Below are 16,054 nucleotides of genomic sequence, written 5' to 3'. Positions count from 1 at the left end.
TTTAGGAAGAGGTAGCTTCATTAAGAGGTCTAAAGACAACAACAGTTGTTAGTCATATATCTGATGCTATGAAGGCAGGATTAGAGGCTGATATCAATCGACTAGGAGTCACAAAACAGATGGTCAATCTCATCACAGAGGCAATACGCAATCCACCTATAGATTCAGGTATGATACGCAATCAAGCTATAGATTCAGGTATAATACGCAACCCAGCTATAGATTCAGGTATAATACGCAACCCAGCTATAGATTCAGGTATAATACGCAACCCAGCTATAGATTCAGGTATAATATGCAATCCACCTATAGATTCAGGTATAATACGCAATCAAGCTATAGATGCAGGTATAATACTCCACCCTAATTGTTAAGATTCACTAGGAGTCATAAAACAGATGGTTAATCTCATCACAGATGCAGTACGCAATCCACCTTTAGATTCTGGTATACACTCTTCCCTTACTGAAAAAATGAAAAAAAAAGTAATCAATCCACCTATAGACTTAGATGCAATATCCCTCCCTGATCATGTAAACTTGGGGACCTCTGTGGCCAAGTGGTCTAAGTAGTTACTTCTGTAATCACTAGCCAGTCAGCACTGAGGTACTTCTGTAATCACTAGCCAGTCAACATTGAGGTTAAGAGTTCAAACCCCACTCGTGTGGGTGCAGGTGACTAATCTTAATTGACTAGGATTGTCAGTTTTCCTATTGAAGGTCGGTGGTTGACTCTGGGCAATCCAGCTTCCTCAACCAATAAAAACTGAATAGCCTAAATGCGGTGCTTCAATGTGGCGTAAAAACACCAAAAATCAAAATCAAATAATGTAAACTTTGCTTCATTTAGTCCACCTTTGATTACAGTTCAATTGTCGATGAAATTTTTAATAAGAAAAACAGCCATATTTATTGCTTTTGCAACCCAAGTAGCCTGCATTTTTATCTGATTGGACAAAAATAGTGCGATTTGTGGATTTTGTTTTCCTTTCAACAACTTGTAAGTTGCCAGAAAATTTAAAAAAAAATGTATCATATTAAAAAAACAGATGAAAAACTATCCCTTTTTATATTGCAACTAGTTGTGTTTTTTTTCCTAAATATAGTAACATAGCTATATTTTGTATAATGTCTCACTTTCTCCACAATCAGGGGTCCATTAAGGGATATAAATAAGATTAGAAAAACTATCATTTTATTAGTTAAAGTTGCAGTATAAAAACAATTTCAGGTCAATTTTATAAAAATATAAACTTTTTGTACTCGGCGCAAAACTCGGGAAGGGCTTGGTAGACCCATACCCTTCCCTAGTTTCTCAGCCTCATTCAAAAAAGTTTATATTTTCCTGACATTGACCTAATATTGTATATTTATACGCCCTTCAAAATTTTTGAAAGGACATATGGTATACAAATGTCTGGCGTACATCTGTCCGTTGTAAACATGTCGCACTGTAATTCGAGAACAACTTCTCCAAATTTCATGAATCTTAACAGTAGTTTCTTATGATGGCAGTGTTCTCCCCAGGCTGATATGACGCTGCGGCACTGCAGCGCCTTCATAATATTTTTGTAGATCCCGCAGCGTCTTAATTGGCCGCTGTCCTTTAATACTTGATCCTGCAGCATGTTAATTTTCACATTTTCATTATAAATTATAAATGTTGGTTAAAATTGTCAAGTTGCTGATCACCGCTGAGAGGTCGGTCAGTGTTTCATAATAACTGAGAATTAGTTTTACCTGTGCCTCGCTTATCTCAGCCTTATCGGACCATGTTATCAAGTAATAGTATAAATGATCATCAAGAAGATAGATATTTTTAAAAGAAAATTTTTTAATTTAAAAACTTCAGTGCAGAAATTAAAGAAATTGATCACAAATACATAGTATTTTTGCATCGTGTGTGTGATCACTTGACCATTTAAATAACGAATTTTTTCATTGGTCGAGAAGAAGAATCTATTTAAACAAGACCAATGAACGTGTTGAATACATGTGATAAATTTGAATACACATTGCTAAAGATATTTACGATGGAAATTATGAATGAGAGTATTTGTAGTTGAAAAAATTAAACTAAACTTTTATTAAAGATATTGAGGAGTGATTTATTTTAATAGAAAGTGAAAAAAAAATGTTGCTTGCAAGGTAAATTCCTCTCAAACTGTCATGTTTTAATTTTAGATATAAAAAGATATTGAACATCAATCGTGAATCGGTGCATCGGAAAATATGTGACAATCAACACGGGTACGGAATCAATGCAGCTTCTGTATAATGTCACTAGTAAATAATTCCAATGGTCTAAACTTTAACGAATTTGTAAAGTTTCGTTTATATCTACCTGCCAAAGATAACAATAATACACACGGAAGCGTAATGTCAAACTACAGAAACTGGTCAGCTGTTCATTAAACTATTTTTCTTTTAAAAAGTTGTATCAAATGTCATAACCATATTCGATTTTATTAATTCTGAATGAACATGTTCTCTGCAAACAACAAAGGGTTGATAGGCGAGTGACTTTAACCATAAAATTAAATTTTTAATGCACCTACCTAACACACGGCTAAATTATATATCATTTGAAAGCTTCACATCTGTACTATCTGTTTTGCCTGGTTGTAAAAAAATCGTACGGTGCAATTTCAGTCAAATCAAGATCAAAGGCCAAGGACGAATAAGTGCATATTTTCTAAGATTTCAGCCTGATTGCATAATATGACTTTTATATACTAAATTCACTTATGCAAACAATTTAAACTTTTAGCAGAGAGATTAACAGTCATTATTCAAATGCATTTTTTAATATTTAAAGCATGTTTTTGACAGGGAGCACATGTTTCCTGAAATTCGAGTAAAAGTTAACAAAATGTGTGAAAACCCAAATTTTTCTTTCTGGTGCAAATGCTAATCAATTAAAACTAAGTAAAACCCTGTAATGACTATCAAAGAAGTTTTTGACATCATAAAATTCCCTAGAATTATGCTTACCTCCAATCAAACAGCAAATCAAAACAACGCATACAGTTGCCCAAAATACCGCCATCTGCGAAAAAAACAGCTTTTAAGCATTTCTTCCTATTTAAACATTGTATATGGTCAATATAAGATTTAATAAACAAATTTTTAAGAATCTGGATAATTTAGAGTAAAAAAATATGTGCGCGAATCATCTTATTGCTTGAAATAAAGGGGGTGAAACTAAGAGATTGCAATCTGCATTGTAACTACCAGACTGAAAAAAACATATTTTGACTTTTCTAATAGTTTGATTTGAAGCTTCATTATAAATATTGATGTAGTGAAAAGACCTTTTATTTATTTAATGTGAATTGAAAATTTAGACCAAAATAAATAGAAAATAAAATGATGAAAATTGAAATTTCAAAGAATTTCAAAAACAAGTAAACACATTATAAAACTTGACTACTTGATTGCTTAAATTGCGTTGTTCTTTGTTTACATGCATTAATTCATCAAATAAGAATAATTTTGAAGAAAAAATATCCATTAATACGCAACGATTCTAGTTACAACTAGACTTCCTGAATAGCTTGAATGACTAGATCATTTTTTAGACGAGGATGACTTCATGCAATAGTTTCTGATGACGACTGAAAAGAAGCTATCAATCAATCATTATCTTGAAACTTCACTTTCCATTATATAGATGATGTCATCTCACTGAATAGTTCAAAATTTGTGACAATGTTGGACTCGTATTTTCCATTGAAATTGAAAATAAAATACTCAACAGATATAGTTTACTCTATCACGTATCTTGAAATCGATGATGAGGGTTGGTTGAGAACAAGTTTTACGACAAAAGGAATGAGCATATAACAACCCATAAAAACACCCCTTACTACCAAATTATAAACTTTTCATTTCTATGTAACAACATTATAGTAACGCCTGCATATCTATACTACTAAAGGAGGAGACCGATTTCATTGAGCCTCAACTCCTCTGAAATAAAGGCAACCATAGTATACCGCTATTCAATAGTCATCAATTGATTTACTAGTAGCTGAAATAAATCCGGGTCACAAAGCAAAAACTAGGAAAACGCATCAACTATAAGAGGAACACTACGATATAACAGAAACACAGAACTGCTACAAAAACAAACGCCAACATACAAAGAAACAAATTATTCGATACCAACTGCCATATGGCTGACTTGGTACAGGACATTTGAAGAAAAATTTGAGTTCAAATGCAAAGTTAAAATCATTTCATGGACGCCACTACGAGTTGGTTGACAATTATGAGAAATCTGTTTCGCCAGATGACGACTGATAAGTTCCATCGACGTAACCAAATTGCCGTCATTTCTGCCGTGAATGTCACCAACCGAATAAGGCTTGGCACCGAGTTTGGAAATACATGAGCCACAAGACGGGTAAAAGAGAGCCGTGGTGTAGTGGTTAGTGCATCGGACTACTAACACAAAGGTTCCTGGTTCGATTCCGTGATGAAAATTTCAGGGACTGAATTTTCGGCTCTTCCTTGACATCATTTGTGAGTATGGTCTTGAGGAAACGATGAAAGTCCGTCGGAAGAGGACGATAAATGGCTGACCCGTGTTAAAAGAGAGCCATATCTCTTGCACGTTAAACACACCTTTGTAGATTTTGAAAAAGAGCAGGCTAATGCCGCTACAAGGCAGCACTCGCATCCTCAAAGTGGAAAGCGATTAATTTATGTTGCAAAACTTGTTTCTCAATCCACTATAAATAAATATGTTTAAACTAAGACGGGTGTCACATGTGGAACATGATCTGCCTACCCTTTGGGAGCCCTGAGTTCACTCAATTTTTTTGGGGGGGTTTGTGTAACTCAATCTGTAGTTTTATATGTTGTGTTTTGTATACTGTTGCTTGTCTTGTTCGTTTTTTGCCCGGCTTTGTCAGTTCGTTTTTAATTATGAGTTTGGTGTCCCTTTGATATATTTCGTGACTATTCAAGTAGTAAAAGGTTTAAAAATTATAGATCAGTGTAGCTAAATGTATCATGATAACGATTTTGTTCTATATATATATATCACCGTGAGCAAATTAAGTTATTTTCGCGGATATTTGTCTTATTGCGTTAATCTTCTTCACTTTACTTTGAGGTGTTTTTTTGGCCGATTTTCATTACTGCAAGTTAATGTCTTTAAAGTAAAATAATACCAAAGGGACAATCAACATCTCAAACCATGAATCAAATAAAGTTAATTAAAACCATGAACAAAATAAGATTAAAGTCCAAGAGACGAACAACAGTCCAAAAAACACAGCATACCATGAAAACGAACACTCCTAAAACAGCGAATGATCTTATGAGGTCAGGAGGGTATTTAATTTTTTCATTTTGTTATTTCACAACTGCTTATAGTGTTTTACATACACAATGACATGCATTTGTATTTTTAAAGCTTATGTAGAAAATGCTCAAAGCGTCTTTTATTCAAATAATTAAAGCGATTAAACTTCTAAACACATTTAATATGACTTACTATAACACGATTTTAAACTAAACAAGAAGCAGCCGCATTTTATTTAGTTCGTTTACATCCCGCTTTAGACAACCAAGTGTTTCTAAACAAAGTTACTTATTTCAATGTTGCCTACGATTTAGTCGCAAAGTAATGTTTGCATTTAAACATGATTACAAAAAGTAAAAAAGTTTGACTTCGTAAAAAACATATTTTAACCTCAATTACCTCACATATATTCTTTTCTTAATTTAAATACCCCTTCTTTTATTATGGAAAATCATACTTCTCCCTGATATTCACAATTAGCGATGTGCTACTTTAACATAGATTAACAAAATGATCGCTATTTGCAAATGGTAGATTTTTGGGCAACTGCAAACACTTCAATAGAAGGCTGTTCCATGAACATTAATTAATAATTGCATCTTAAAATTACAAAACAAATATTCCTTGACCTAAAACATATACATTTATCTATTTTTTTAGCATACAAATCTCGATTCCCCAAGATATATTTTGCTTTTTGGATAATTTTTCATTTTTTTTAGGATTTGTGATAAATTTCAATTTTCGGGAAATTTTGCGCATCGAATCTCTTATTTCTTGTTTGATTTGGAAATTATGTATCATGTTCCATAAAGTTCATATGATCTTTTGGAAAATTTTATGGTACAAGAATTAGAAAATGGCGTTTTATTTAGTAATTGCAAAAATTGGAATATTTTTTCATGACCTTTGACCTTGATTTAACAAAAATTGCACCGTACGATTTTTTTACGACCGGGCAAAACAGAAAGTACAGATTAACAGCTTTCGAATGATATATAATACAGCCGTGTGTTAGGTGGGTGCATTAAAGTCGTTAACTAAGCGTCTTTTTGAAATAAGTCACTCGCCTATGACTTCTAAGCAAAAGGCAGATGATGGAAGTAAAAAAAAAATTTCAGACTAATGACTTCTAATGAAAAGGGGAATACACCTTTGTCTACACTGTCAGTATAAGCAGTTGTCATTGCTTCTCCTAATCCCAACCGAGCTAAAGTTTTAGCAAGTGATAACAGCCAGCACCATGTTTCTGGTTTCAATGACAAGTGGCTGACAGAGTTTTAGTGGCTTAGAAATGTGATGAAAGGGGGTATAAGCAAAAGTTATTGTGAGAGGGGGTTTTCAACCTAAAAGATTATAAAGTTGAGGAACAGACTGTCCAACAAAATAACACTTTCTTGAAACAAAAATATATCCCTTTAAGGAGCAGAGTACAGAGATGAATATTTATATTTTAACTTCTTTAATTGACTAAATATCAATAACTTTTGTGTTTAAAATCAATTTATTTCATATATATACATTGTATTCTTGTAATTCATGATTAATACTCTGCATTATTAAACGCATAACACAATGCATTATAATTCAACTTGCATGTCATGATTTATGACTGATTGCTTCAGATCACAAAAGTTCACTCTAAAAAAAGAGTTACATGCCCTTGAATTTTGCGCGTTTCAAAAATCCTGGGGAGGACACTGGATGGTCAAACAATCTATTTTTTTTGGTTTAAATAGGATTAAAACTTTTTTAGCTCATCTGGCCTAAAAGGCCAAGTGAGCTTTTCTCATCCAGGGCTTTCAATAGAAGGCGGTAGGCGGCGATTTTCGTCGTCTACTTGAAGGAAATCCGCCGCCTACTTTGCTCAAAATTGTAAAATTAAAAAATCAATAAAAATGACTGAAGGGGAAATTTACGCTGTTGACACAACCAGGGGATTTCCGATAAAGTGTGGTTGATATTTATAAAACACGAACGCCTAGGCTGGGATCACTATCAACAAGGAGAGTAAGGCGAAAACTACTGAAAGTAGAAACCAGCAGAAGGCACCCGAACACCGTCCGTAAACAGACTCCTGATTGGTCGATTTACAACCGGTTTTCTTAAACGACCTACGATTGGTGTAATTAATAGGCGTGTACGAAAATGAGTAAACGAAAACAAAGTGACATCAGTCAATGGATTAGAAAAATACAAAAACAAGGTGCTTTATAAATATTGAATGGAAATACAACTTATTCAAAGGAGAACACTGTATATTTTCACAATGTTAAAATAAAATAAAAAACAAACAAACTCCAATATAAACAACGTACAGCCACTGACCCACGTGTTCGCAAGGACACCGATCCCAAGTTTGTTTTAGATTCAAATCCTATTACATAGAGTGAACTACATGGACATGTTCCTTTATAACTATGTTGGCTTTGTATTAGAAATTAAATAAATTGGTGTCGCAATCTTCTTTTCTTTGTATCTGTAAAGCATCACTGTCAAATTTGGGGCCACTTTAGGGTCTTCTGACTTCAATGCACAATACAACGATGTACCCACACTCAATGCCCATGTCAAGGATCATATAATTTATTATCCTGTTAAGGATTTGTCTGCCTCTGTTGTATCTACTGAACTGAATGTTAACTGCCGTAGCAATACTCAGGATGATAGCAACTTTGACTTTTAGAAACAACAATGTTAAGCCAATTAAAAATACAAGATTTTAATCAATATCAATTTTATTTTTCTTTAATTAAGCAGATCCATCATCTGACATAATCATTATCACCATGGGCTTTGCTCATAATGCATTGTTGAAGGCTGTACAGTGACCTATAGTTGTTAATGTCTGTGTCATTTTGGTCTCTTGTGGATAGTTGTTTCATTGGCAATCATGCCACATCTTCTTTTTTTTATATGTTTACCTTGACTTCACTTGTCTGTGAATGTTCATAATTGATCATAGACTAGTTCAAATTACAAATTTACATAAAGTCTTGGGATAATTTATAATTTACCTTCCAAGTAAAAAGTATTTAGGGTACATCAAATTTTACTCATTATATATAATTTACTAGAGTTGAATTCATACAGTTTTGGTAATATTAGGCAGTAAAACATAAGATGAAGAATTGATATCAATACAAATCAACTCAAGAAGTTCAAGCATAATATCAAGTATAATAAAATTTTATTAATGAATAAATATGATCTTTCCCTATATTATCACCATGTCATTGCTATTCTCAAACAACTTCAAATACAAGCTTTAAGTTGAAGTCTGGATCAAATGCATATATAAATGTAATCTGTATTTACAGAAAATCCAACCATGCTACAAATTTTAATCAAACATTTACATTATCTTCATTAAAAAAATGATGTTTTGAGAGGACTGAAACAGGGTCCAGGAGACTCCCAGAATGCAGGATTTTGCACCATTTTAAAAAAAAATTATGGGGCCCTTGAGCAGGCCCCAGACCCCCAGCCGTAGGTTCGACGAGCAAGCTCGTCGCCGCGGCTGGCTTCGCCGACCGCATTGATGGGACTCCTATTTTTTGGTTTTATCCTCCTACTTCTAAACTTATTGAAAGCCCTGCTCATCACTTGGCGTCCGGTGTCGGCGTCGTCCGTTGTCCGTCATCGTCGTTAACTTTTACAAAAATCTTCTCCTCTAAAACTACTGGGCCAAATTATACCAAACTTAGCCACACTCATCATTGGGGTATCTAGTTTAAAAAATGTGTCTGGTGACCCGGCCAACCATCCAAGATGGCTGCCATGGCTAAAAATAGAACATAGGGGTAAAAGGCAGTTTTTGGCTTATAACTCAAAAACCAAGCATTTAGAGCAAATCTGACATGGGTAGAATTGTTAAACAGGTGGAGATCTATCTGCCCTGAAATTTTCAGATGAATCGGATAACCCGTTGTTGGGTTGCTGCCCCTGAATTAGTAAATTTAAGGATATTTTGCTGTTTTTGGTTATTATCTTGAATATTATGATAGATAGAGATAAACAGTAAACAGCAATAATGTTCAGCAAAGTAAGATTTACAAATAAGTCAACACGACTGAAATGGTCAGTTGACCCCTTTAGGAGTTATTGCCCTTTATAGTCAATTTTTAACCATTTTTGGTAAATCTTAGTAATATTTTACAAAAATCTTCTCCTCTGAAACTACTGGGCCAAATTAATCCAAACTTGGCCACAATCATCTTTTGGGTTAGTAGTGTAAAAAAAATTGTCCGGTGATCCGGCCATCAAACCAAGATGGCCGCCATGGCTAAAAATAGAACATGGGGTAAAATGCAGTTTTTGGCTTATAACTCAAAACCCAAAGCATTTAGAGCAAAACTGACATGGGGTAGAATTGTTTATCAGTTCAAGATCTATCTGCCCTGAAATTTTCAGATGAATCGTACAACCTGTTGTTAGGTTTCTGGCCCTGAATTAGTAATTTTAAGGAAATTTTGCTCTTTTTGGTTATTATCTTGAATATTATTATAGATAGAGATAAACTATAGACAGCAATAATGTTCAGCAAAGTAAGATTTACAATAAGTCAACATGACTGAAATGGTCAGTTGACCTCTTTAGGAGTTATTGCCCTTTATAGTCAATTTTTAACCATTTTTCGTAAATCTTAGTAATCTTTTACAAAAATCTTCTCCTCTGAAACTACTGGGCCAAATTAATCCAAACTTGGCCACAATCATCTTTTGGGTTAGTAGTTTGAGAAATGTGTCCGGTGACCCGGCCATCCAATCAAGATGGCCGCCATGGCTAAAAATAGAACATGGGGTAAAATGCAGTTTTTGGCTTATAACTCAAAAACCAAAGCATTTAGAGCAAATCTGACATGGGGTAAAATTGTTTATCAGGTCAACATTTATCTGCTCTGAAATATTTAGATGAATCGGACAACCCGTTGTTGGGTTGCTGACCCTGAATTGTTAGTTTTAAGGAAATTTTGCTGTTTTTGGTCATTATCTTGAATATTATTATTGATAGAGATAAACTGTAAACAACAATAATGTTCAGCAAAGTAAAATTTACAAATAAGTCAACATGACCGAAATTGTTAATTGACCCCCTTAGGAGTTATTGTTCTTTATTGTCAAATTTTAACAATTTTCATAAAATTTGTAAATTTTTACTTACCTTTTCCACTGAAACTAATGGGCCAAGTTCATTATAGATAAAGATAATTTTAAGCAGCAAGAATGTTCAGTAAAGTAAGATGTACAAACACATCACTATCACCAAAATACAATTTTGTCATGAATCCATCTGCTTCCTTTAATATTCACATAGACCAAGGTGAGCGACACAGGCTCTTTAGAGCCTCTAGTTTGTGTAAATAAAATTTAAACTTTTTGAGTTACAGGACTTTGTAACTAAAACAGGGGTGTGTTTTTTCACTTGTTGCACCGTATCTCAAAAAAAATTTATGATTATTGCTTAAAACTTTACTAACTTCTTAGTTATATTAATCTAAAGATATGTATACTTTTTGGTGATGATACAAAATTTCATTTTAGAGTTAATGAGTTTTTTTGTATAAAAAGGGGTGGTTCTCACATGTCGCGCCATATCTCAGATATTGTTGTTGTTACTGGTATCAAAGATATGAGATATGACGCGAAATGTGAAAGCCACCCCCTTTTTATACAAAAAAACTCATTAACTCTAAAATGAAATTTTGTATCATCACTCAAAAATATACATGTCTTTAGATTAATATAAACTATTCATTATTATTGCATAAAACTTCACACACAAAGCGACGGTCATATCATGTACTTGTGGAGCAGCTGTTTATTGTTTGATCAGATACATGCATACTTTTTCAGAGATTAGTCGACTTACCAAGATAAAGGATGTCTTGCCATCTCACATTGAATATAACCATATAAGGGTTGTCATAGCAACATTGGTACAAAAATATGGACAGGAGGTAAAACCAACAGGAGAGCTGATAGTAAGTCCTCCATCGCAAGAGAGTGGCACTATAAAGACACCACAAGAGAGTGTCACTGTCAGGACATCACAAGAGATTGCCACTGTCAAGACATCACTAGAGAATGCCACTGTAAAAACCTCACCAGATGATTCTGATTGGTCATCACAGGTTAGCCACTATTTTTTTTCATTCTTTAAATTTTTATATAAATGTATAAATAGATTACCCACATTTATTCAAAATAAGAAGGTGTATCTGAAAATTCTCACAACCCTGAGTTGAAATGAAGATGACAAATATTCTTGAGTTTGAAATGCCATTGATATTCTGTGAACTGCTGTCTTCCTAGGCAACTTCAATGATGAAGGCTCTTGACTTTATACATTTTCATTCTACTCATTATAGAATAACTAATCAAAGAATTCAAATAGAGAAAAATATTCAACGAGCAACTGAACAACACATTAATTCACAAATGTTAAATTGAGAATGGAAATGGGGAATGTGCCAAAGAGACAACAACCCGACCATAGAAAAAAACAACAGCAGAAGGTCACCAACAGGTCTTCAATGTAGCGAGAAATTCCCGCACCCGGAGGCGTCCTTCAACTGGCCCCTAAACAAATATATACTAGTTCAGTGATTATGACATATAATTTCCAAATTGTACACAAGAAACTAAAATTAAAATAATACAAGACTAACAAAGGCCAGAGGCTCCTGACTTGGGACAGGCTTAAAAATGCGGCGGGGTTAAACATGTTTGTGAGATCTCAACCCTCCCCTATACCTCTAGCCAATGTAGAAAAGTAAACGCATAACAATACGCACATTAAAATTCAGTTCAAGAGAAGTCTGAGTCTGATGTCAGAAGATGTAACCAAAGAAAATAAACAAAATGACAATAATACATAAATAACAACAGACTACTAGCAGTTAACTGACATGCCAGCTCCAGACTTCAATTAAACTGACTGAAAGATTATGATTTCATCATATGAACATCAGGCACAATCCTTCCCGTTAGGTATGCTTAGTGCATGAGTTAACTATCAGTATTGTTTGGTCACATTTTGAATATTGTTAGATATTAAAATTCTTTGATTAGTTATTGTTTTAATTACATTGGCAATTGGCCTTTTCTGATGAATCTAAAGTATAAAATTTAAGGAACTATTTCTTTTTCTACGCATTCACAGTTTGTTTTGATCCAATGTTATCAACATCTATCCATTGTCTAATGTTGTATGATGTCAGAGAAGTGAAATAACCAAGTTTTTATACGACTGCAAAAATTGAAAATTTTTTGGTTGTATATTGGTATCACGTTGGCGTCGTCGTCCGAATACTTTTAGTTTTCGCACTCTAACTTTAGTAAAAGTGAATAGAAATCCATGAAATTTTAACACAAGGTTTATGACCACAAAAGGAAGGTTGGGATTGATTTTAGGAGTTTTGGTCCCAATATTTTAGGAATTAGGGGCCAAAAAGGGCCCAAATAAGCATTTTCTTGGTTTTCGCACTATAACTTTAGTATAAGTAAATAGAAATCAATGAAATTTAAACACAAGGTTTATGACCACAAAAGGAAGGTTGGGATTGATTTTGGGAGTTAAGCTCTGAACAGTTTAGGAATTAGGGGCCAATAAGGGGCCCAAGTAAGCATTATTCTTGGTTTTCGCACCATAACTTTAGTATAAGTAAATAGAAATCTATGAAATTTAAACACAAGGTTTATGACCACTAAAGGAAGGTTGGGTTTGATTTTGGTAGTTTTGGTCCCAACAGTTTAGGAATAAGTGGCCCAAAGGGTCCAAAATTGAACTTTGTTTGATTTCATCAAAAATTGAATAATTGGGGTTCTTTGATATGCCGAATCTAACTGTGTATGTAGATTCTTAATTTTTGGTCCCGTTTTCAAATTGGTGTACATTAAGGTCCAAAGGGTCCAAAATTAAACTTAGTTTGATTTTAACAAAAATTGAATCCTTGGGGTTGTTTGATATGCTGAATCTAGAGATGTACTTAGATTTTTGATTATTGGCCCAGTTTTCAAGTTGGTCCAAATCGGGGTCCAAAATTAAACTTTGTTTGATTTCATCAAAAATTGAATAATTGGGGTTCTTTGATATGCCAAATCGCAAATCAAAAATTGAATAATTGGGGTTCTTTGATATGCCAAATCTAACTGTGTATGTAGATTCTTGATTTTTAGTCCCATTTCAAATTGGTCTACATTAAAGTCCAAAGGGTCCAAATTAAACTAAGTTTGATTTTAACAAAAATTGAATTCTTGGGCTTTTTTGATATGCTGAATCTAAACATGTACTTAGATTTTTGATTATGGGCCCAGTTTTCAAGTTGGTTCAAATCAGGATCCAAAATTATTATATTAAGTATTGTGCAATAGCAAGAAATTTTCATTTGCACAGTATTCAGCAATAGCAAGAAATCTTCAATTGCACAGTATTGTGCAATAGCAAGAAATTTTCAATTGCACAGTATTGCGCAATAGCAAGAAATCTTCAATTGCACAGTATTGTGCAATAGCAAATATTTTCAATTGCACAGTATTGGGCAATAGCAAGAAATATCTAATTGCACAATATTGTGCAATAGCAAGAAATTTTCAATTGATTGGAGTTATCTTTCTTTGTCCAGAATAGTAGTTGAATCAACTTAAATCATTGTTTTATACAATATACAATGTATATTCACTTTTACTACCAACTGATAAATCTTTACCATTCAGTAATAACAAGCACCTTTTGTTACATTTTAATATTTTATGATGTATTTAAATGAGTAGTTATGGGGGGGGGGGGGGGGGGGGGTTAAATTTTTTCAATTCAGATTTCATAAATGAAAAGAAAATTTCTTCAAACATTTTTTTGAGAGGATTAATATTCAACAGCAATGTGAATTGCTCAAAGGCAAAAAAAATATTTTAAGTTCATAAGACCACATTCATTCTGTGTCCGAAACCTATGCTGTGTCAACTATTTAATCACAATCCAAATTTAGAGCTGAATCCAGCTTGAATGTTGTGTCCATACTTGCCCCAACCGTTCAGGGTTCAACCTCTGCGGTCGTATAAAGCTGCGCCCTGCGGAGCATCTGGTTTCACATGTGAAATTGTCAGTTATTTATTTCACCAGGAAATCTATGTAATTTTTTGCAACCAATTTAATAATTTATCTGGATTGAAATCTTCTCAGACATTCAGTAAAAACTTTTTGCTATCTTTTTTTATGCCCCTAATATGGAAAGTCAAGAAGGAAGCATATTTTTTATCCCTGTCTGTCTGTCCAGTAAAGGGATCTTGAGACTTTGAAAAATTGTGAATAAAACAGGGTCATCATTTTAGTTCCACTTTGAAAATACAGTATACTGTTTGTCCACTCTACTTCATATTTATCTATAAAAACCAAAAGCTTAACAGGGTGAAATAAAGAAATTTGTTTTTATTTTTGGGTAAAAGGCACCATTTAAATTAGGAATGTTGCTGAAATGTGGAATTAAAAACAAATGACCTTTTCATCTCAGACTGTGTGACTTGAGTTGATGATGATTTTTGTATAGCATTTGCTTTGTTTTTTGTAGGATGAAGATGAACTGTTATTTGGTGAGGAGCCTAGTCAACAAAAAATTGATTCTAGTCAGATGAAACCATCTCTACAGAAATCAACATCAGACAGTTATAACAATCAGTCAAAACCTGTGATACAAAAGTCGTTTTCAGCTGGCTCAAGTAGCCAATTGCATAATGAATCACAAATGTCTTTTACAGGAAGTCAAATTGTCAAATCAGAAACAGACTCTCAATCGAGTGGAAGTAAAAGGAAGTTACCAGACTGGATGTCTGGCAAGAAACCTATGAATAAAAAAATGAAATCAAACAGTTTATTCAGATAAAAATATCAAAAGACTTTTTTGTTTTTGTATACCTGATTTTCTGCAGTGTTCCACATGTTGCAGCCTATAAAGGGAAGTTATATTTTATCCATTTTTAGCTCACCTGGCCTAAAAGGCCATGTGAGCTTTTCTCATCACTTGGCGTCCGTCGTCGTCGTCGTCTGTCGTTGTTAACAATTTTTCAAACATCTTCTCCTCTGAAACTACTGAATGGATTTGAATGAAACTTAAAAGGATTGTTCCTTAGATTATCCTGCACAAAGTGTGTGCTTCGATTTTTGATCCGTCAAAAAACATGGCCGCTGTTACTTAAAATAGAACATAGGGGTCAAATGCAGTTTTTGGCTTATATCTCAAAAATGGAAGCATTTAGAGCAAATCTGACATGGGATAAAAATGTTCATTAGGTCAAGATCTATCAGCCCAGAAATTTTCAGATGAATCAAACAAACCATTGTTGGGTTGCTGCCACTTAATTGGTAATTTTAAGGAAATTTTGCAGTTTTTGGTCATTATCTTGAATATTATCATAGATGAAGATAAACTGTAAACAGCAAAAATGATCAGCAAAGTAAGATCTACAAATAGGTTAATATGACCAAAATTGTCAATTGACCCCTTAAGGGGTAAATGTCCTTTAATGACAATTTTTCACAATTTGTTCATCATATTTGCTAACTTTAAAAAATCTTCTCCTCTGAAACTACTGAATGGATTTGGATGAAACTTAGCATGATAGTTCCTTAGATTATCCTGCACAATGTGTGTGCTTCGATTTTTGATCCGTCAAAAAACATGGCCGCCCTTACTTTAAATAGGACATAGGGGTCAAATGCAGTTTTTGGCTTATATCTCAAAAAT

The 16,054-nt window shown here is 33.7% G+C and overlaps 1 protein-coding gene across 1 annotated transcript in view; it reads left to right on the top strand.

Annotated features, from left to right (window-relative positions):
- Positions 1-15,207, top strand: part of LOC139513556 (bifunctional 3'-5' exonuclease/ATP-dependent helicase WRN-like) — a 65,136-nt gene extending 49,929 nt beyond the window's left edge. Inside the window, exons 26-28 of the mRNA XM_071302180.1 lie at positions 6-168; positions 11,169-11,446; positions 14,882-15,207. Coding sequence (XP_071158281.1) covers positions 6-168; positions 11,169-11,446; positions 14,882-15,193 — 753 coding nt within the window. The 3' untranslated portion in view covers positions 15,194-15,207. The remainder of the gene's footprint in view (positions 1-5; positions 169-11,168; positions 11,447-14,881) is intronic.
- The last annotated feature ends 847 nt before the right edge of the window (positions 15,208-16,054 follow it).

Source organism: Mytilus edulis, chromosome 2 (assembly GCF_963676685.1).
Source record: "Mytilus edulis chromosome 2, xbMytEdul2.2, whole genome shotgun sequence".
Taxonomy (NCBI): Eukaryota; Metazoa; Mollusca; class Bivalvia; order Mytilida; family Mytilidae; genus Mytilus; species Mytilus edulis.
This window is presented reverse-complemented; position numbering and strand designations above follow the sequence as displayed.